The 21974-nt window shown below is 49.9% G+C and overlaps 1 protein-coding gene across 1 annotated transcript in view; it reads left to right on the top strand.

The window, feature by feature from the left end:
• The window catches only part of LOC125959635 (T-box protein H15-like), a 44839-nt gene that overhangs the window by 4774 nt on the left and 18091 nt on the right, over nt 1-21974 (top strand). The window contains exons 5-7 of the mRNA XM_049692463.1: nt 229-606; nt 4738-4931; nt 4999-5129. Of these exons, the coding sequence (XP_049548420.1) occupies nt 229-606; nt 4738-4931; nt 4999-5129 (703 nt within the window). The remainder of the gene's footprint in view (nt 1-228; nt 607-4737; nt 4932-4998; nt 5130-21974) is intronic.

Below are 21974 nucleotides of genomic sequence, written 5' to 3'. Positions count from 1 at the left end.
GTAAAAGGTGTGAATTTAAAAACCTTTTTCTGAACGATCGGTGATTAGCCAGAATCGTGCTCAGTAGTGGAAGTGCGTTAGTGTGTGTGTGATTAGTGTGAATTGCCGTCGGCAAATCGAAGCAAGCCATCACCAAGTGACATTCTGGTTGAATTGCTTCCCAATGCATACGTGACGGAGCGTCTTGTAGACGGACCTCAGTGACCTCCTCCCTCTCCCTCCCGTCAGAGACCACACTTACTGCGCGTGTTGGCCGGCACGGAAAAGCCGACAAAATTGAGAGATACAAACGGAAACGGGAATCCGCGAGTGGCGCTGGACCGGTGTCCAAGGCGCAATCGAACCGGCGAAACGCCTCGAAGCGGATGCTACTAGAGACGAATGGTGCGACAGCGAGGACCGGAAGGGTGGGGACGAAGGGTACGGTGCTCGATGCCGGACCGGTGACGACGGCTAATGGGACTGCGGCGGCGGCCGCTGCCGCTGCTGCTGCCGCCGCGGCTGCCCTATCGGCGGCCAAGGGAGCGACGGACTTCTCGATTGCGGCGATCATGGCACTGCGGGAGGGCTCCAGCAGGAGCCCTCTGGAAGCAGTTTTCGTAAGTGGCAAGTTTGTTTTCGATTTTATCCTACCAATTCTCCATCGTCTTCTTCTGCTTCTGTTTTTTTCTTCTACGTGCTTCTTACCACTGACCTGATTAAGGTCTTGGAAGGAATAAAAAACATAATGTGAAACACATATAAAAAAAGCTCTCGAAAGGTGATCTTTATGTAGTCCACTTTGCGGAAGGGGAAGAGAGATCTGCGTCGTTAATTGGGAGTTTAGAAGATAAGAAATGATTTTAGGGACCCCAAAGTGGCCTAGAAGACACTAATTATGCTCTGTAATCGACCACAACGCAATGCTTATCGCTTCGTTAATTGTCGTTGACGGACGGATGGACGCATGATGGCCTTCAGTTTGTCCTCGAAATTCGGTTTCGGAGACTCCGGGAGTCAGTCCAGCAGCGTAAGGCATTAGACAACATTCCCAACCAGCAATAACTGATAGACGTTCTGCTTGAACGCGCCAACGGCGTCAACCAGGACCGTTGAGTCGATCAAAGGTCTCGCGCTGGCAGCACCCTCTTTCCTCCCCCCCTCCCCCCCTTCACGCGCTGGCCTCTCGAGGAATTCCATTGATCCCCTCGGGTCCTGACGTTGCATAAGTGTGGTGCTGTGGTGTAATGTTTGCAACGCTCGTGGACACTTAATTGAATTGCGTCAGTCTCGGACCACCCACCACTGGCCCGTGGTGGCCAGTTGATTGAGTTCGTGGCTTGGTGGCTGGCCACCATCGTATGGGCTGGTGGCGCCGGGTCTCACCACCCGTTTGCCGTTTTAATCGAGCCGATAATCTATTTAAAATTGATTTATACACGCTGCGGTCCGGAATTTGCCTACCAGCCAGCCAGCCAGCCAACCAGCGAGTGGTGTTTGGGGGCGGTTGGATTGCGAACGCAAACAAGGCGGACAGTAGCCTGTCATAATTCAGGCTGCAATCAGCGAGTGCTACCACCTGGCCTGGGGTGGCCCGCCATCCGTTCCGTTCGCGCCTCAAAAGCACCTCTAATGAACTCAGCGGGAGCAGGAATTTTCAACAATTCCGCTGATTTCGAACGGTGGTCCACCTCCACGGTGATTGGTGCTTGATGGTTTGATGCAAGAAGCATGATATCGGGGCGATCGTTGAGAGATAGGAATCTGGTGGCGCGCGCACACAAACACATGCCATTCGAATGGGGTTGGAACGGTTATAGTAGTTTTTACGACTACGGTAAGGCTGCAAAACTATTCCAATTTCGAGTTTCCAATCAACTTTTGTCAATAGAAGACTTGCTATGCTTTCTTTTGAATTTAACGAAACTAAACTTATTGTTGATTAGGAAAAAGAGAAACTTAGTATATTATTTGTTGATAAAATTATGTTCTTTAATCTTTACATTAAAGTTATTATCAACGAAACTATATCTACTGTACATCTTTACCGATTTTATCTTCAGGTTTATATTCAAATTTTCTTCCAAACTTTTTAATGTTTGTTTTTGTCTACCAAGTCTACGAAGAAGAATTTATATTTTACTGAACGAAACATACAGCAACATGTACCTCTTTTTAACTTTAAGCATCAAACACACTTTAATTTATACAACACAAATGAAAGATACGCGGCTTACGAGCAAAACATATGAGCAAAAGGTCATTACGGAACTGTCATTGTTGTGATTGTTGATCTTGGCACAACGCTATGATAGGGCTGGAAGCCCTCCAAACCGCACACTCACACAACAAGCGACGGCCGCTAATCTAGACGCATCTTCAAAATCATCCAACAACATCTTGACTCTCTCTCTCTCCTCACGCCACCCTCCAGAGAGCTTATCGTAGAGCCTCCCCGGTCTGACGTTAGAGGAACCTTCTCAGACCACAAACTGGGTTTTGCCGGAGTGGTGCGAACAGTTCGCACTTTACACAGGTGCCCATCATTACCATTATCGTAAATCGGCGTCCCCGAAAATGGCCGGACTAGGGCAAATCAGATTGCTCCAGGCGAACTTGACTCGACTCTCGACTTACGGAATTACTTTGCCCTCAACACGAAACGCTGAAACGCTGATGAAACTCATTTAACTCTCTGCCCCACCCACTGTGTAGTAATAGAGGGTGGCAAGTGGTTGTATTGAGTAGAGAATGGAGGAAAACAGAAAAGAAAAACAAAAACCACCCCCCATTCCTCCCCGTTAGAACGATCGAAAAAGGGTTGTGGTTGCGCCCCGTTGACAGCGTGGTGCGTGTTTGCGTGCGTGGCACGATGCGTGCTGCTGACGGCTTACGGCGGAAGCCAAGGATTTCTGTAACCGACGATTATGGAACGGAATCGATCCCTTTTCGAATCGAGGTTAGTACCGGAGATTCAGCTGCGTTGAAAACTACATCCCGTTGCCCGAGGGGAACGTAGCGACCTCCAAGAATGTGTTGAAGCCCGGGAAAATCCTTCCGCTTTTCCGATATCCAGCCGTTTCCCCCTTTCATCGATCAGATTACCGAGCGGCTGGTGCCCTGGAGGCGGTGTTTAGTCGATTGGTTGCCTGATACAATGTTTACTTACGCCACTCAACCTCTTTCGAGTCGCCCTCGTTAGCATATAAGACACACAACTTATCGAACGAACAAACGAAAGCAGAGAATTGGTCTGCGTGCGTACGGGATGGAGCGACTCGTGGCGACTCCATAAAAATGTCAATTAAAAATGAGTTGCAGCGGCCACGGGATGGCGGGATGATCCACCGGTAGGGGTTTACGAGGCACGACGCCAAGCGAAAGTTTGCCCGATTTTCACCTTCCAAGGTGTGATAAATACTCTCGCTTTTATCGAAGGCTTCCAAGTTGCTGGTTTCGAAATCAATGTTCATCCATTTTCATGAAATTACTTCCAAACGATCGCGTTTTTTTTTATTGGAGGTTTTTTGTCGGTTATTTTTCTTCCATTTCTTTCATATCAAGTAGACATTGAATTAAATGAAAAAAAGTTGTAACCGCGAGCGATTTCAATGGATCGCATCAGTCAGCTAATAGCTTGAGGGCCAATTGCTTAATTGAACTGGCGGTTTACATGCCGATTAAACAAACGAAAACAAAACGGCACAATGCGTGCGCAGTGCGTGCAGCATAAAGCTGCTTGATTCCTAATCCCATTCATTAGTGTGTCCGACATAATGCTGACCATCGTCGTTGAAGATGGCCACAGAGCCACACAGACATCATTCCATTCAATTGCAAATATCCATGTTTTGAAATTAAAGCAACAAAATAATAAAAAAAAAAACTGTAGCTTCGTGTCGTTTGCATAAATATTTCACTTATCCTCAGCTGCTGTTGCTGCTGCTGCTGCTTCTCCTTCCCACTGCGCGGTTCCACGGTGTTGATCATGAATATTTCGTGTTTGGCCGGTAAACCTGTTTGGACGCGGCCGATCGGTTGGTTCGGTGTTTTTTTTTCTCTCTTCTTAGTTATGCATTTATGTTTCATCACATCCCAACCACGGTTGGGGGCGAGGGGCTCAACAACGCCCCATTCGGACCATGTGCTAAATGTCTCTATTGTTCCTTATGTGTGAGCGTGGGCACGAAAGAGAGGCAACGCATTTCGTTGGGTAGTAGTGGTAAAAAGAGGATAAAAATGCCTCCAAAATACAACAAATGCACAGGGTTGGGGTTTGGCTAGTGGCCATACACACCATCTCGTCCTCTGGCACCCAAAAGCCACGCAAGCGCCCTGCGCGTAATGGCTGGTGCGTATTTTGTTTTTTATTGTTTCACGCCTAATTTAATGTATTCCAGTTCCCGGTTTGCGGGGAGGCGCTCCACCAAGCAACAAAAAGTGGTCGCCTTCTCAAGCGACGTACGGTCCCGGGGAGGGCCAGGTGACTAGCGGTAATCGGAATTAATTTATGCGTATTAATGTTTGATTTATTAAACAAGCCATAATCGTCGTGTTAATGGAATATTTAACTAGCCGCTGCCAGTGGCCGATTGGTGCTCTTCACGCGCGCGCTCTCTCTAGCCCTCTCCTTGTTTCACTCTGTCTCTATGTGGAGCGTTTTTGGAATTTAACAATTTGAATTTAAATATTATTCCAACAACTGACTTCCAGCATGTTTAACGCCTCGCTAACGCTTTCTTTGTGTTACTCCCGCAGGATCACAGAATTCATCCGGTTGCGATCGGTTGTCGGAGCCGGACGATGAGGCAGATGTCGATGTGGAGGAGTGCAGTGACTCGGAGGAACCGAAATCCTCCGACAGTGGCCGTGTTACTCACTCACGAACCACCGAAACACCCAACAGTGGCTCGGTCTCGGATGAAGAACGGTTAACGCCGGAACCAGCGCCGGTAAGTTCTGAAGGTCTGGATCTGCGAATTATGACATGATAATGATGAGCGATGTTCCTTTCGACAGAAACGTCCCACCATCGTTGGATCCTGTAATTCAGAGGATCTGCAACCAGTTCAGTGTCACTTGGAGACGAAGGAACTATGGGAAAAGTTTAACGAACTCGGCACCGAGATGATCATCACCAAGACCGGAAGGTGAGTTGCTCGTTTGCATAAGTTTTAGAAGATGTTGTTATACCGTAAGAGATCATCTTTAATAAGAACATAATGTAGGAAGCATTTCCGTTCCTAATGTTGAAATACATTGTCTCTTGAATATTTTATGCCAAGAATACAAAGAAATGTTGGTAGAGCAAACGCAAGAGAAAGATTATAAGGAGTTAAAGGAGACTAAATGCCGCGAAATATTATCAAGCATGATGTTAATAGTGGTTATGCGCATAAAGGAGAACAAACGATGACTGAACGACTTCATGAGGGTCACACTTAATACCTTTTCATGATTGACAGGAATTCGTCCTACCAGCATGAGAACACTTGGTAGCATAAACATAATTGTGCTTAAACTGTCCCATCACTTCATGTTTCAATTAATGGCTGCACATTTGACACCCTTCTATCGCACACATTATCAGTCGCCATTCTATCCACGTCAGGATGCTCGTTGGAGTGAAAAACGAAAGCGTGACATCTTGCCACCAGCTCGAGTGCATCATCGCGCACTCCAGGCATCTACTGCCCTCTTTTTCCATCGTTTTTTTTGGCGTGAACAATTTATTGCCAACCCCCCAGCAGCACGTTGAAGAGGACATTTGTTTTCAATTTGAAAATTTAATGCCTTGTTTTTCAGTTTGATTTTCAATTACTGCGAATTGGGCAAGCGCCATTGCTTCCACCCGGTGCCTCTGCTGACGAATTACTTACTCCAACCGGCGCAAGTGGATCCTGGGAACGGTCCCAGATGGATTGCCCCACAGGTCACCATCGACCATCGACCACCATTGACTGCTTCGTCGTTACTTTGTGCCGCCCCAGAAGCGCAGATGGCCAGCGCATAAAACAAATAAACGGAATCCGGGACGAACGGCTCAGAGAAAAATGGCACCGACGAGCATCGATTTGACAGCTTGGTTCGTGAAAAATGGAGTAGCTGAACTGCCGTGGACCTAGTACCTGGTGCTTTAAATAAATGCAAAATCTGTTGCATACGCGCCCTTTGGTGCATTCGGGATACGCGACACCGGCACACCTGTTCCTTCTGATAGTAATGGGCGCTGGTGTTGGTCTTCATGAAGGTTTTATGCCGCTCATAGCGTGCCAGTACACGCGAGGTGGTTCATGATTGACGGGAAGATTGGAGTGACATTAATGTTTCATGCTAGCCGTTGCTTGTTGGTTCGCATGGATTTTCAATTTAACCAAACCCAACCCGTGAAAAATGGTGCCCGGGCTTCGCGCCATTACTCGATGTAACGAAATGCAATTAAACTGCCAGGCTGGAGCTCGGAGGTTCATCGTTTGCTGCTGTCGCTTCATCATCAACAGCAGTAGGAGCAGCAGCAGGTGCAATTGTTGCTTGAAACAACCTGCATTGTGATCAATTACTCGGTGGTTGGCGACTGCATTTGATGAGCATTTGCATTGCGGTCCTTTTTCTATGTTTAATCATGCTCAAGTGGATCGAATTGCTTCGTTTGCTTTGTAACAAAGACAGTAACCAAGACCAGAACTCGCCAGACGGTGGCATTCCCGGGGGTTGTCAGCATATCACCTCGCCACATGCTGGTCTTAGAAGCAACTCACAGGCCGGCTGTGAAACAAACAACGTCCCTCGTTGACGCACCCCCGGAGACATTAACGATCCGCGTTTGGAGAAATAAAAAAAATCTTTTTTTTCTCGTTTTTCACCCTCCCCTCGGGGCCATCGCTGCGCCACCCGTGGTGCACTGGCAGCAGAGAAGAAGGAGGGGGAGGGGGAGGCGGAGAGGAGGTCTGTGATCCCCTTAATTAGGTGGAAGGTGTTTATAATCGATGCGAGGCTTTCGAGGACCCCCGGTGGTCGGCCGTGATTCCTATCCGGCATCCAAAGTCCGGATTTTAATTTACGTGCCACCCCTCCACCCTTTTCACCCTCCCAGAGGATGTGTGTGTGTGTCTCGGGACCCCCGAAAAGGCGAAGAGGACCCGCGATCGGAATGGTGCAATAAAAAATTAATAAGATTACGTTTATAACACCGCGAGCCCGAAAGCGAGTGCGTCTCTGTGTGTGTGCGTGTGTGTTGACCGGTGTCCGTTGGCCCGCTGGCTGGCTGCTGTTGGTGCACACGGTTTGTCACCTTAAATTGCTGATAAGCTTTCCGGAGGAGAGGCTTTACTGTCGGTTTGGTAGTAAATTTAAATTTAATTAAACGACTCAAGGGCCGCTGCTGGTGCTGGTGTTGGTGGTGGTGGTGAAACTGATTAGTAAGTGCCAGACTGATCGCGCCGGAAGACAACGGGCACGGACGCTAACTGATACGCCATCGCTGTCCGTGGCTCAAGTTTTATCGAGCTTGATTTATGCGCTGACTGGGAATTAAAATCAAATTTGTTGTTCTTTTCCAGTCGAAGCATGATTACATGACGAAAGATTGAATTCCTGGTTCTCATCTTCGATCCAACGCTCTTTGAAGAAAAAAAACCCCAAAACATTTAGATGAGATGCGATTTGATTTAATTGATTAAATCGTTAGCAGAGGTGTGATCAAGCAATATGGCGTTAGGTTTCCCATCCCCACAGCATAAACCAACGAAAAACAAACCATTAACGAGTTGGCCAGGGGTGATCGGGATCGAATCTCGATACGGAATCGAAGGCCGAAGGCGGGATTTCGATGCGATTAGAGTTGACTGACTGCTGATTGGGTTTCAGGAAGCATACTAGAGCAGCAGCAGCCGGCAGAGACCTAGAAGCTGTTAACATGTGCTGCCGCAAGATAATGAAGTAGATAAACAAACGAGAGGCTTCTGATGGCTTCACCAACCACGATCACCATGAACACGAGTATTCGATTTCATCCGGCGAGCGACCCCCCGAAGCACGATAATCAATCGCGAATCGCTGCCTTTTGTCTGATCTAGCATTCGCGAGCAAATAGCTTCTTTCGTGTCCCAAAATTTTCAATCGTCGCTCGCTCGTGCGTCTGTCGTATCCTCCCGTAAAATGGTTCGATCAGTATCGGAACGAAATGGCCTCCTTTACGACTCCCTAGAGCCTCAACCGGTGAGTCTGCTCACCTGGATCCTAGAAGGGAAACGATGCTTCTGCCAGAACATACGCCAGGCATACGCAGACACACTGTGCTGGAGCATACAATCCGAGGCCTTGGTTTGTGGCGAAATGCGCAGAACGAAATGCGAGACTTGATTTATGGTCAGCGCTGGCTCGCTGGCTGGCCAGTCGGTTATCTGTCGTAGTATCTTCCAGCTGGCTGGATGGCTGGAACGCTGGAACGTGGCAGGTGGCCACCTCCCGGGAGCGCCGTTCGATGTGCGTTCTCATACATAAACATCGATTTCGGGGCGTGCGTGCGTGCGTACGCTTTATCGGGTTTTAATTAATTGAGATTAGTTTACTGTCGCCCAAAAACCCGAATCCCCAATTCCGCGATCGCTCTCGCCTGATAAGCGCTCTGTTCTGTTGCGTTGCGTTCCAGCTAGTGTCCGGTTACGGGGCTCGACACACACACACACACGCACACACGGGAATTGAATCCGGGGGTAGACCATTGATTGCGAGGAAGGGAGGAAGCCGGAAAAATTATGCTGATTGAATTGTTGAGCCATAAAATGGCCAGCAGCAGCAGCAGCCAGTCTTTTGGGGCCAATATTCCTCCACCATCGACGCACGGTCACGTCGTTGTCGTTGGGAGTTCGAAAGCGGCTTAAAGGCATTGGCTCGGATTGACGTTGGATGGCGCCCCCTCCCCGATGCATTCCTCCCCGAGAGAGGGGAGGGGGTTGGGTCATAAAGCCAGTTCGATCATTTCTGCATCCGGTCGGGCGCGTTGGTTTCAAATGCCGATCCCGAGCATTGGAGAACCAAATCTTTGCCAAATGAAGCTATTTGCGACGACGATATGACGTCGTGCCAAACCAGAAGCTTGCTCCGAGGTCGTAAATTAATTCAATTGCAGCAGGCTTAGCCCAAAGCCTGCTTTTTCGGGAGATTTTTCTCCTTCTCTTCGTTGGCGTTGGCCGATCCGATGTCAGCGAAACCGTAAAAGCTGAAATCATGACCAGAAACGCAAAAAAAAAAACCGACGATCGACGAGGCTTTCGCTTCGCAAATGGGATGCGCGATGAAAGGTGAAGTTGGCATTAGGAGTTGACTTCTTTATAACAGCTCAATGCGCAGGGAGCATATCGTAAGCCGCTAGTGCCGTGGACCGTCGACAGTGCGTGCTTTATGACTTTATTGCCGAATGGCCACACCACACAGACGCGCACGTAATTTGTGGTGGATCTTGGAGCTCGAGCACGTCGACTGATTCGCTCATTAGGAGCTCAGCGTCGGGGTCGGCAATGATCCTCGACGACGATGGTAAAGGTAAGCCACGGTATCCACCTCGAGCTAAAGGCGAATGCTACAATAATGATAGCCTGTGATCGCTGCTCGTGTGGTAAGGTGTGGTGTGGCGTGGGGTGCGGCTTCAAAGGGCCTCGCTTGCGGCGCCCTGAGGCTGCTAGAACATCAGCAACATCAATCTTCTTCCCAGCTGAAGACAGCTTAATTAACACCCTTTTTGTTTGTTGCAGCAGAGAACAGAACTGCTTTTGCCGACCAGACCGGACCCCGAAAAGCCAACGCCATTTCTTGTGGCCGTGAAGTTGGTGCTGGCTGCTGGCTTCTCCTGGAAAAATCCCGAAGCGTCCGCGCGAGGTTGACCTCCGAAAGGGCTCGAGCCGCCGTCGCGCGATCATTAATTATCTTCCTCCCATGCATCGGTTGTGTGCAGAGGGGGGACTCGGGAGTTTTTGGAGGCCATTCTCTCGCGCCCCGCGTGCACGCGAGAACACGAAATGTTAACAAAACGTTTAACGGCCCCCGGGGGAATCGATCGTTTGTTTGCCACCTCGCGAAGTGTTGGAACAAATCCCAAAATGTCATTCAAAAGAGTCTGCGATCAACAGTCCTACGGTCTAGCTCGTCGTCCACACACACACACACACACACACGCACAACGGATTGAAATCCACACTCCGGGCCGGGTCCGTAACCGATGGTCAGAAGTGACATAAATTATGCAAATACCACCGCTCGGATCGAGCGGATCGATCGCCTCCGTCGATTCGAGCTCACCACCTGAAGACGGGGTGGGAGAGGAGAAGGGGAAGGGGGAGATGAGTTCGATCGCGCCATCGATCGCACCACGAAATGCGCGCTCATTATCTGATTAATTTGTAAATTCATTAATTTTCCATATCTTCCCGTGCTGATCGAGAAGCAGCAGCAGCAGAAGAAGGAGGTGGAGGTTTCGGGCTGTGTGTCTCTCGTGCGACCACCGGTGCCACCCTCGATGACAACGCCTGGTGGCCCCGTGCCTTTGCCGTTCGCGATTGATCGCTGAAAGCGGATACCATACCTTGTGTGCTGGTCGGTTGGTGATGCTCTCAACGGAGAGAGAGGAAAAGGAAGAGGGAGGGGGTGAAAAATCGTCTTTTGAACGAGTGTTGACAAAGTGTTGATCGAGTAACGATCGAACATAAGCTTCGCAGCTCCCTCCCTACTGACCTCCGAGACCCGAGCACTAACAACCTAACCGTTTTCGGTTGGTTCTGGCACTACCACCACCACGGCCGGAGCTTAAGCCACCGGACGAACCTGTTCCGTCATAAATAACAACCTGAAACGGGGTTGTCAGCGAGCCAAGCCATCCCCCGTGTTCCCCTATGAGGCCAATTCGATGGTGTTGGTGGTGGTGGCTGGTTAACCCTCGCAATCCGGTGACAATAGATATCCCCCGGGGTGTGCAGAGCAAGGTTTGTCCTTAGCTGCTGGTGGTATAGGGATCGGTTTGCCTCGTTGTCGATCTGTGCAACTGTCCGTATCCTGTTACGCAGTGGGAGTTCCGGATCCCTGACCGTTACTCCCTCGATGACATTGTGTCGGTTGTTGTTGTTGCTGCAAAGAAACATCAAACACCACAGAGCTCACCATTTATGTTTATGCTGTCGATGTCGATAATACTCCCCGATGTTTGCCTCAACAAACATACAACTCATCATCATCGGTCTAAATTAGAATCAGCAAACAGACGTTGTCGCAATTCCCGGTTATCGCCACCCCATGATCGCACCTCGGGGATGGAATTGTCAGCTCCAGGTCAGGTCAGATTCCAAAAGAAACCCGTGAGTGACGCGTTTACACCCCTTTCTTTGTTTCTCGACGGTGACAACGTTTTTGGTGCACGATTTGCCAGGTAATTTAGATTTGAGGTCACGATCCGCTTCGCAGAACTGGAAGTGTGAACGGGCCTCCCCCCCGGGCGGAGGTGAGGTTGCAAATGAATATGCTACCGACGCATGCGAATCGATCATTAGCACCAGCGGCAGCACCCTCGCCCCCGGGGGACATCTGGTTCGCTCCAAAAAATCCTTTATCCAGCTGTTGATTGTCAAAGGGAGTCACCGAACCAAGACCGATGGTGGAGTTGAATGAAGTCATTTTCCCGAATTCTTGGCCACGGCGAGGTCTTCTTTGTCGTTGACTTTTACTTTCAGCTCATGAGAGCGTGAGATCGATGACTCATTGGCACACGAATTTTGTTGGTCGGGGGTTGATTCTGACTGTTCCAAGGACCATCATAAGTCTAAGCTGTATCCTTCAACCATTTCCAAAGTCAACAAACTGTCAGCAACGAAAAGTGTTGCCGTTGGATGAAGACATTTTGTCCCCCCTCCCCAAAAGGGAGGACCGCAAAGAGCCCTTTCAACAACCTTCGGTTACAACTCGTGACTGTGCTGACTGACCTGGCACCGGAGCAAAAGTTCTCAGCGAGACACGCAAACTCGTAATCAACGAACGAAGGGAACCCTTTTTCGATGACATTTCAGGGAGACTCCTACGCACTCCAATTCGCATTCCGTCGCTGCCGGTGAGGGACTCCACTCCACTATATCGGATTGGGATTGGGAGAAAGGGAAGCGGTCCAAGAAGATGGGAAGCGAGCGAGTTAAGATTAATCGCGCCAACGGCTAGCGAGGTGTATTCTCATCATAAATAAACATCTACTTAAAATCCGAGGTCCGAGAGCCCGATATCGTGGCCACACCGCGGCCACCGCGACCACGACCACGACCACACGGGATGCCGGAGGATTCGCCAGAGAGTAGTGGTAGTACGCGGGCGGAACAAGAATAATGACTATTTTGACGTTTCAATATAGAAACACAAATACAAGAATAACGATGGCCATTTGTAACGCTTCTTCCACGCCGTTGGTATTGTTAAGAAGGGGGACCTCGCTTCCTTCTACGGCCGATGCTGCAGCACTTTACGTGACTTCTATCTTCCTTACGGGAGCTGCCATCAGCAGACTCGACGCTCGAAACGCGTAATAAATCGATTATTCTCACCTCACCCCGGGACCTGGCACCGTCCAGTCTTCGGTGAAGTCGGTTTGTTATTGTTTGCGAGGACAAACGTTCGTCGCGTTCGAGGTTCCAACACTTTTCCAATTGTTTCTCCCTATCACGCATGCATTTGAAGACCCTCTAGGGCGATCTGCAGGAGGTGTGATATCATCCAAATCGATGCTGACCACCACGCATAACCAGCATCTATACCTGGTGGGACAAATCGAGTTCCTCCTCGAATCCTCGGTCGAGGAAGGTGTCCCCAACGGTGTGGGTCTCCGGCAGATAATCGTATTATCCTCAATTTTATATTTTTGGGGAAGTTTTCCAATTAATTATTGTTTGGAATTTTAATTTCCTCGAGCCACGGACCGCCAACGACACCGACGACAGGCCGCTTAAAGAGGTGTTTGGCCAAAGGCGGCAGTCCGTGGAGTCCGTGTGCAAGGTGATGATGCAGTGCACAGGGCGCAGCGCACCAGCAAAGGAGTCATTTGAAACATTCATTTTTATGACCACGCAGCAAACACCTCTGGCGTGTGTGTGTCCGCGCGCGCACAGCAGGAACCACCTCGAGGAGTCGCCCGCTGAGGACGGCGGCCAACGACGACGACAACAACGACACCACCACGACCACGTCCCTCCGTCCGCCCGTCTGTCCGGTGAAGGGATAAATATTGTCACCTTCGTCGACCGGTATGACAGTTGCAGCTCCGTGGGGGGTTCGTTCAACACACACACACGCGCACGCACGCAGGCGAGGCCCTCGGACAGTCCCGGAGAGACCACAAGCCGTAGAAGTATGAAAAGTTGCACGAAAGTGTCTTAAAAATGTTTTCGAATTTATCATACAACCAGCAGCAGCAGCAACAACAACGCTCTGTTCTGTTCCGATCCAAAGAATTTTTTCCTCTCTCTCTCTTTCTGGAGAGTGCGTTATGGGTCCCGAACCGAACCGACCGAAGACAAGTGTTGAAAGAGTGGGTTTGACCACCCAGCAGCCCACACGCAGCAATCGTTCGGCCCTGCGGTGGCCACCCCGAGCTGGCCGAGACCGTTTCCGTTGTCTCTTCGCTCGCACCACGCTCGATGCTCGGTGCTCGGTGAAAAATTGGCTAAAATTAGGGGTCTCGAGACTACTCCGGGCATGACCGGGATCGATGACTGACTGACAGCGGCCGAGGTAGAGAGGTGATATTTCGGGAAGATGACAGAAAAGATCCGTCGAAACGGCGACACCCGCCCTGGACCAGTGAAAACGGTGATTAGAGACCCGAGACCTCGAGCCCCGGAGGCATTCTTTTGGCGTGTTTTGGGTTGATGACTTTTCAAAAGTGTTAGAAAAATCGCAGCGGACACACACACACACCAACACTTCACTTGATTATCATCAATTTCCGGTGCGCGAGTTAAGACATTTCGATCATTAGCGGGATAATAATATAATATCCGGGGTCCCGGGGATACCCGTGAGGTGTTTGAAAGGCGCCACGGATTCAAACCGATCTTTCGACACTTTCAACGGTTGGCCACCGGCGAAGGTGAGGTCTCTCTGCTCCGGAAAGGAAGTGTCGACCGATCAGGTGGGTGGCCGAACCGGATGATGAGATTGAGACACTTCTCTTTGCCTATCGTGTGCTCAAAAAAGGAAGGCGATGTTGGAACAATCCTTCTGGCTGGTAGACCCTCCCCCTGGCCTCCCTTTAGTGACTCATAAATGGGATCATTCAACAGCATAATGTTGCAATTTTAATTTCCATAGTCATCCGTCATTCCCGGGGGTTGGGGAGTTCTGCACAGTGATGCAGTTGTTGTAACTGCTCAAGAACACACACACACACACACACACACACACACACACAGGCAGTAGTACTAGTGCACGCTTGCAAGACAGTTGAATAGCTTCATCAACTCGAATGCACCAATTTATTAAGACGCGCCCTGAACCCTTCATCATCGTGGATCTCGCCTTCGAATGACTTCAAAAACATGAAGACCAACAACGGTGTTTAAAGGAAAGGCTGAAGGAAGAGGTGAGGGGCCAGTGAACAACTTTTAAGTGTGTGTGGGAATGGTTGTCTCTGTTGCTGCTGCTGCTGCGCTGTGTTATCTTCAGGTTGGTGCGTTGGATAATTTTACGTTCAACATGCTCAACAACACCTTGAACCGCGGAAAGGAGTGTTCAAGCGTGCTCGAGTTGGCGCGAGCGCGCGCGCGCGAACCGCATCATCATCATTACGATGATCATCATCAACAGCGGCAACATACCTCGCATGGTCATAATTAATTTACGCTGCAACAGCACCAGCAGCGAATGCGTGCGTTGCATCGGCTGCAGGAGGGACCCTTCATTCCGGCTTATCGTCGGAACATCGTTTTTAATTTTTATTTTGTCCCGCACCGAGCAAGCGACCGACCGACTGACCGGCCTTCTGGGTCCCGTTTATTACCCGCGTGGAATGTGGAAGGAAAAGGGAAGGGAAGGACGCCGCCCGGTGATCCGATCCGATTACCGTGCGGCTCATCGTTTAACATAGTTCCAAGTTGTAAAAATTTGTTCCATTTCAATTGTTGCCCGATAGCCGTGCCGTGCCATGGCATGTAGCAGCGGGACAGCGGGGTCAGGAGAGGAGAGGACACCGCCAATGCCGGTTCGATCGTTATCGGAGTTACCTTCCCTCAGCCAGCTCAGGAAGGGACTCTCCGGTTGTCGGTTTCTCTGTTTTGTCTCCGCACTTCGCAGGTCACCGAGCATAACGTTTTACGCCTCGAGCATCGCCGCAGCCGTCCTGTTGCTGCTGCTGCCGGTGCTGCCAGTGCCGGTGGTGGCCAAGAAGAGGAGCGTAGCGCCGACATTCACAATTCGTCACTCGACAGGTGACTCGCCACGGAACAAAAGGGTGAACAGACGATGCGTGCGATGAAGAGAGAGAGAAGGAGAGAACACCCGTCGCGGAAATATGAATTCCTCTTCTTCTGGTGCTGCTGCTGCTCTTGCGGAGCGGATCTTTCGGGAATTAATTAACCTTTTTGGCAGAATGTGGACCCCACAAACAAAAAATTGGGAAGTTTTGGGGTCGGTCGCGGAATCATAAATACATATTTGCATACACGATCCCACGGGGCGGAAGGGGAGGCCCTGGAGTGAAGGTTGATGAAACTCATTTACCCGTTCTTAAGGCCCCGGCTACCGGAGCAGTGGTCTGGCGACCCCGTGATGCTGGCTCAAAAGTGGCAAAACGATGATGGCGTTTAATTAATATATTATTTATCGCGACCAATTTATGGCTTTCGTTTCGCGTGCATTCGCGGATGATGCGCCGGCCGGTGCACCTTGCGACGTTGGCCAAAGGACTATAAAACGCGAACTCGCCTCTCGTTTGCTTGTGGCTGCTGCAGAAGTCGTCAGACTCCGTTGTGTAGCACAAAAAGCACGCAGCATCTTTCGACACTCGCCCGTGGTTGTCTGGGCAACGCGCTTGGACCGATTGATTGATTGTAGAAGGAGGGGTGCGTGTCGCAGCAAGCGTTGCGACCGTCCCAGGGATGGACTTTTAATTTTCCGCATCATAAACTCGTCCACTCGTTCCCTTCGTTTTCGCTCTCTCTCGGGGGATTTAATACGACAGATGCTCACAATTTAGCTGCTCAGAAGGGATCCCTGGAATATCCTGGAATAGGAGGAGGATTTTATCACCAAAAGTTGATTGCAGCAAAGGCCGACCGTAGATTTAGGAACAACGTATTTAGTACCAGAGATTAAGATTCGAAAACCATTGCTTGATAAACTTAGATGTTATGTTCCACTGCAAAAACGTTCGCCAAACACAATGCACCCTGTTCCAATCATTCTTCTTGACACCTTTATAGGCGACGAGCAACCGGCACTCAGCGCTAGAAGGCATTATAATGTTCGAACATAATCATTTGGGGTGGCAAATTGAAAAAGAAGGCAGCCCAATGGCCACGGCGTGTTGTCGACCGAAAAACGGAAATGAGGTTCGAGATTGAAACCGTCCGGCCAACCAGCCGGCCAACTGGTAGGCAATATCCGTTTATCCAACCAGCCAGTGAGTGAAGCCGATAATTAGGGGGCGGATGTTGCGAAATGCGAAGTGTTAAACCGAGAAGAGGGTGATGAAGATGGAAAAACGTCACCGAGCAACGCGAGCCGAGGGTTCACTTTTCTTTTAAACGTTATACTAAAGTAACTTTGTACTAAAGAGGGTTCACGTTGCAGCCCTGTTTGACTATGCGATGCGATGTTTTTCAATTTCCATTCTTAATACCATCACCAAGGGCACAAACTGGTTCCACTGGTGGTGGAAAATGCAGAATCATGATCTGCCTACCGCCGCGTCACACCGTTGATCCTACCGGTTGGCCGGTATCCGATCAGCAACAGCAACCGACGAGTCGTTGTTGCTTATGCATACGGCTAATTGAAAATTACCTCGGCAATTTACGTCGGTAGCGCTCTCTCTACCGCCACCATTTCGCCTGAGTCATCTTGGAGTTTCTGACCATCCGCAGAAACGAAGAAGAAATAACGACGACGAAGAAAATGGAGAAGAAGGATCCCTCGTTCGCTGCCGATCGGAAGTTAAGCAACGGCAAGCGATAGTGATCAGTCGGTTGGTCGACCCAGCGATCAGTACTTGTTAGCTGTGCAACCTGTGTGCTGGCAAAAGGCGCGTCTTTTGTGCTGCTTCTTCGTTCTACCGCCGACTTCTTGACAGCGAAGCCGCGCCACGCCAGGGATCATCAAACGCTGAAGCCGTCGGCGTCGGTTTTTGGTGTCTTGTCTTGAGGCTCCTAAGTCTCAATGTAAACAGCCGAATGCTCCTTACTCTTCTCTCCCTCGCCGCTTTGCAACACTGTTGTTGTCAGATCCTGGAGCCGAAAATTGGCCAGGTTTGCGATCCTGGGAACCCTCCTGGCGATCCTGACCTGCCCCTGGCTTGTTATGCATCGCCGCGCACCTCTGGATGCAATTTCGGAAGTCGCCGCGAAGTCTAAAAGGAAACTCTAAATTGAAATTAGCATAATTTGCTTCCTGTCCGCCATTAGACAGTGGCCACGGCCTGCCGGCCCGGCCACGCATATGGTGTTCGGTACATTTCCTCTATGTTCCTCTTGCTTTTTGGGGTGCCAAGCGAGGGATTAAATAGATTGTAAAGAGGCAGAAGAAGCAGAGCGTGCGCCTTATGTGCGCTAATGCGCCGCGAAGCTAATGATCGGTTTAAGGTGGCAGGGAGTGGCCGCTACTTAAGCTGACAAATGAACAGCAGCAGCAGCAGCAGCAGCAGCCCAGTGACGCGTCGAGGCGGTCTTGTTTGATTTTCCCTCTTTTGTGGGATTTTCCTTTTCCAATTGGCAAAGCAATGAATGTGTGTCCTTCTGCGGGGTTTCTGTTTTTGCTTCAAGTTCAACGCCCTGTCGAGTGTCGAGGTCCAATCTTCTTGGTGTTTTCCTAAATTTTCTTCCCCAAAAAGCGACGAGAAAAAAAAAGTCGAAGAAAAACCAAAATGGCAGATGAAAAATGTCAGCTGGCCGTTGATTCGAGAGCATTAGCGGATGTCGTCCGGTTTTCTACGCGTGTGTGTGTGTGGCCGGCAGGGCAGCAGCGAGAGCAGACTAGACGAGCAAGCGACCAGCAACGGCGACTTCATGATTAAAATATGAGTCTCGTAAATCATTGCGCCCTCCTCTGGACCTCGGGACCAACCGACCGGAGGGACCACGGTCGGTTGCCTCAGCAACCAACAGCACCACCTCGACTGCTGCTGCTGCTTGCCAACGTTCGTTGCTATGATTGGCTGGCGTGGATGGATGGCTTAAGATTAGCGGGTTGTTCAAATTCCAAACTGACCCAGCACCCGGGGAGATTTTCCACGCACACTTCCACCTTTCCTGTGTGAAACTCGGGAGCTTTTGTGTCCCGAAAACCCGGGAGGGGAGGGGTGGTGAAAAACTCACCAGCTAGCATATTTCGTTCGCGTGCATATTTCCCTCGCCACGGGCGAGCAGCAAGCGGAACCGAGTCAGCTGCACCCACCAAGACCCAAGGTTGTTAGTGTGTCAGCGGCGTCAAAGTAATTTCTTGTTTTCGGGGTAGACAATGAACTTGTTAAAATATTTTATGACACGACCATGATGGACTGGCCAGGCCTGGGCTAGTTGCTGCTGACTCGGCACTCGACGCTCGATGATCGCGACCTCTTAGCGTGCGCACTCGATTTTGTTGGTGATGCTGAATTGAGCAGATCCGATGGCTGAGTGGCTGACTGTGAAAATGGAGTCATCATCAACAACAACAACCGCAACCGCCCAGGCAGCCACGTTGTTAGCCATTGTTTTGTGAGACCGGCGAAGGTCCAGAGGCTCGCTGTCACTATATCAAATGTCTCCGGTGACCGGTGAGGTAGCTACTTGTTTTAATTTCGTATTTTACGATTTGTTGCTCCCTCCCGGGGGCTGGCCAACGTCTTTTAATTGGAAGTCGACGGTCGGTTTCGTCGCCATTCGCCGCGCGCTGGTCACACTTCGGTGACCTCGGACCCGAATTGACTCCCAAATCAGTTTGCAAACGCGAACCGGATTGCCCGAAAGCGACGTGAAGGACGACAACACGCGTGGAATGTCTCCGTAGCGTCTATCCGGTTGGCTGATTGTCCGACCCGCCGACTGGGTTGGTTGGTTGTTTTTCTTTTCACCGATGAGTTTCCTCTAATTATCGTGATAATTGATTGTTTCGATTGAATGCTGATGCTGATTCCGCTGGCTTCCGAGCTCGTTCGTGGTGACAAAAGCTCATTTGGTGGTGGGCGGAGTTGTTGCTGGTTAACGGTATCGCCCGTTGACAGTCGTCTGCGCTGTCGCAAATGTTGTCGAATTAACGGTCCGGTGCCGGTACAGGTGGCGGCGGTGGTGGTGATTTGGAAAAGCGAGAAAACTCATTAGCCTCGCCAGGAGCTCCAGACTGAGCGTTGATGTGTGGAGTATATGCGCGCGCGCGAGAGAAAGACAAAGAGAGGCTCTTGATTGTTGATTGAACGAAGATTGATCATCATCTTGCGCTGGGGAGGGGCAAAGAAGATGAGTTGATGAATATTTTAATGCATAGCGCACATCATTAAGGGCGTTGCAGTTGGAAAGTGAGATAAGGTTTTCTTTATTATGAAAAGCGCTTCGAGCGCTTGGAGCGATAAAACACACAAACAACCGGGAACTGAACCGGAGTTCTCACATTACAATTACAAATTTGTCGTCATTTGTGTCGTGAAACAATAACAACAATCACACGCGCGAGACATGTAGGACACACGTACGGTGCTAGCACCCCATTTCCTTATCTGTTGCCTCACCGTTTGTGACATTAGGAATCCGGTTCCTAAGCTCCAACGCCGAGTGAGTGTAAAGCGGAAAAAAGCCATGTAGAGCATTAATAGCAGCAGTAGCAGTAGCGGCCTGCCAATGGCCATGGTGGTGCAGCAAATCAGGTCGCAATGCATTCTACACATAATTATCATCATCATTACGTGTAATCACCCGCCAAGCGACATCACGGCGCGGCACAGCGCGGCGACAAACGATGCATTTCCACGATGCAATGTTCGTCGCCACAAAAAAACGCCAAACGTGGGTGTGTTTGCAATAGAAGAGAGAGAGGAAACGGTTGGCCAACTGGGAACACCACCGAATGCGCAACCTAATCACACAGAACAGAAACAGAACACAGAGAACAGAACGGGCAATGCAGCAATGGAGGTGATAATTTTTATTCGATTAGTCATGTGACGATGTTGGTGCATTTGTCTGCAGTCCGGGGGCACCGGAAAGGGGTGCAACAAAGGGGACCGGTCGTTGTAAGAACAAAATTCCAGCAAAAAAGGTGACAAAGCATTAAGCATTACTTTCTGAGGTGCACAACGGGGTGCGACAACTATCGCGGGAGGGAAAAAATAGTGTTAGGTTCCTTGCGACGGTGTGTTTGTAAGCTTATCAAGGGTGAGTACTTCCCACAAACCTGCTGGGCAGCGCCCCTAGTCCCAGGTCGGTAAGGTTGGGGCGCCAAATGCATTTGCAAATGTGATATTCAGCCGGCGATATCCAATCAACTGACGATGGGGGTTGCAAAGAAGAGGAAAAAAAAGGTCAGGCAATATTAATTATGTTTTTTGCGGCTTGAAAGGTCTCTAGAAGATTCTTTTACACAATTTGAGTTTGAATTTAAATAAGGAATGGAGTATCAGAACATTTGAAAATATTCTTCTTGTATACTATTCTATATCGAGTAAATTACTTTAAAGCTTTTTTTAATAAGAATTCACTAAAGTATAATTCTAGAGGACGAATTCCATTCATAGAAAGCTGGTAGAATATAATATGGAAACATAAGGTCTTCAAAACAAAAACAAAATGTAAGCATGAGGTTGACATCCATTCCATCAAACAGTAAAGACTCCATGGAAAGATAAGTCTGTCGAGGGGGAAACATGCCACATTCTCATTACTTTTCAATCAACCGGCGTCACCATCAAAACCGTCCACAATGTAACTCCAAAGGTGCATTAATTGCACGCATTTCCTACGTCAGCGTCGTCAGTCGTCGACCGTTTCCCACCCAAAAAAACGTTCGCTCAGGTCTCAGCCCTTGATCGAAGACGAACGCGAACTACCCGAGTGCAAGCGTGTGCATGCGCAAGTGTGTGTGTGTGTGTGCCGAGAGGGGAAACACAAGCTTTAAGCCGTTGAGGGGCCGTCGGGTCCAACCCGTGGGCACGGAACAACCCCGGGTGTTGCTGAAAATTAACACCGCAAATCATTATCGCGATTGGAAAGCTGTGAACAAGCAGCAAAACATGCTTCTTACGCGGCCAGTCCGGTGATGAAATGGACGGGGGGAGGGGGGGGGCTTCTCTGCCCCCTGTTCTACCTGCTTCACTCCCTTGGACACACACACACACACACTGACGGAGGCACACTGACGCTCGCACGCTAGCAACGTGCACTTCCCGGGGAGATGATGGCAAGTGCAACAGTGCAAAAGTGCACAACAACCGTCGTTGCGTCCCCCTCTTGCGTGCGTGCGCTCACACTGCACTGCAATCCCCAATGATGATGATGATGATGATGGTGCCGACGATATACCGAGCACCCGTTCGCAGGGCAGTTCACTCTTTGGCTCTCGAAGGAGTTCGTTGAGCGACGCTTCGAGCGATCCGCCATTTCCGGTGCTTCTAATTCGTGCACCCGGGCCCCCTGCTCTGTAAAGGACCTCTCGGCCGGTCGGTCGGTCGGTCGGAGAAAAGGGTTCCAAAATCACTGGCCAGGCGCGAGATGAAAGAAGTAATTATGCTGATGGAGTTCCGTGGTCGTCGTGGCGCTGGCCATGTGCTCCTCCTCCTTCTCCTTCTTCTA

This window comes from Anopheles darlingi, chromosome 2 (assembly GCF_943734745.1).
Source record: "Anopheles darlingi chromosome 2, idAnoDarlMG_H_01, whole genome shotgun sequence".
NCBI lineage: Eukaryota > Metazoa > Arthropoda > Insecta > Diptera > Culicidae > Anopheles > Anopheles darlingi.
This window is presented reverse-complemented; position numbering and strand designations above follow the sequence as displayed.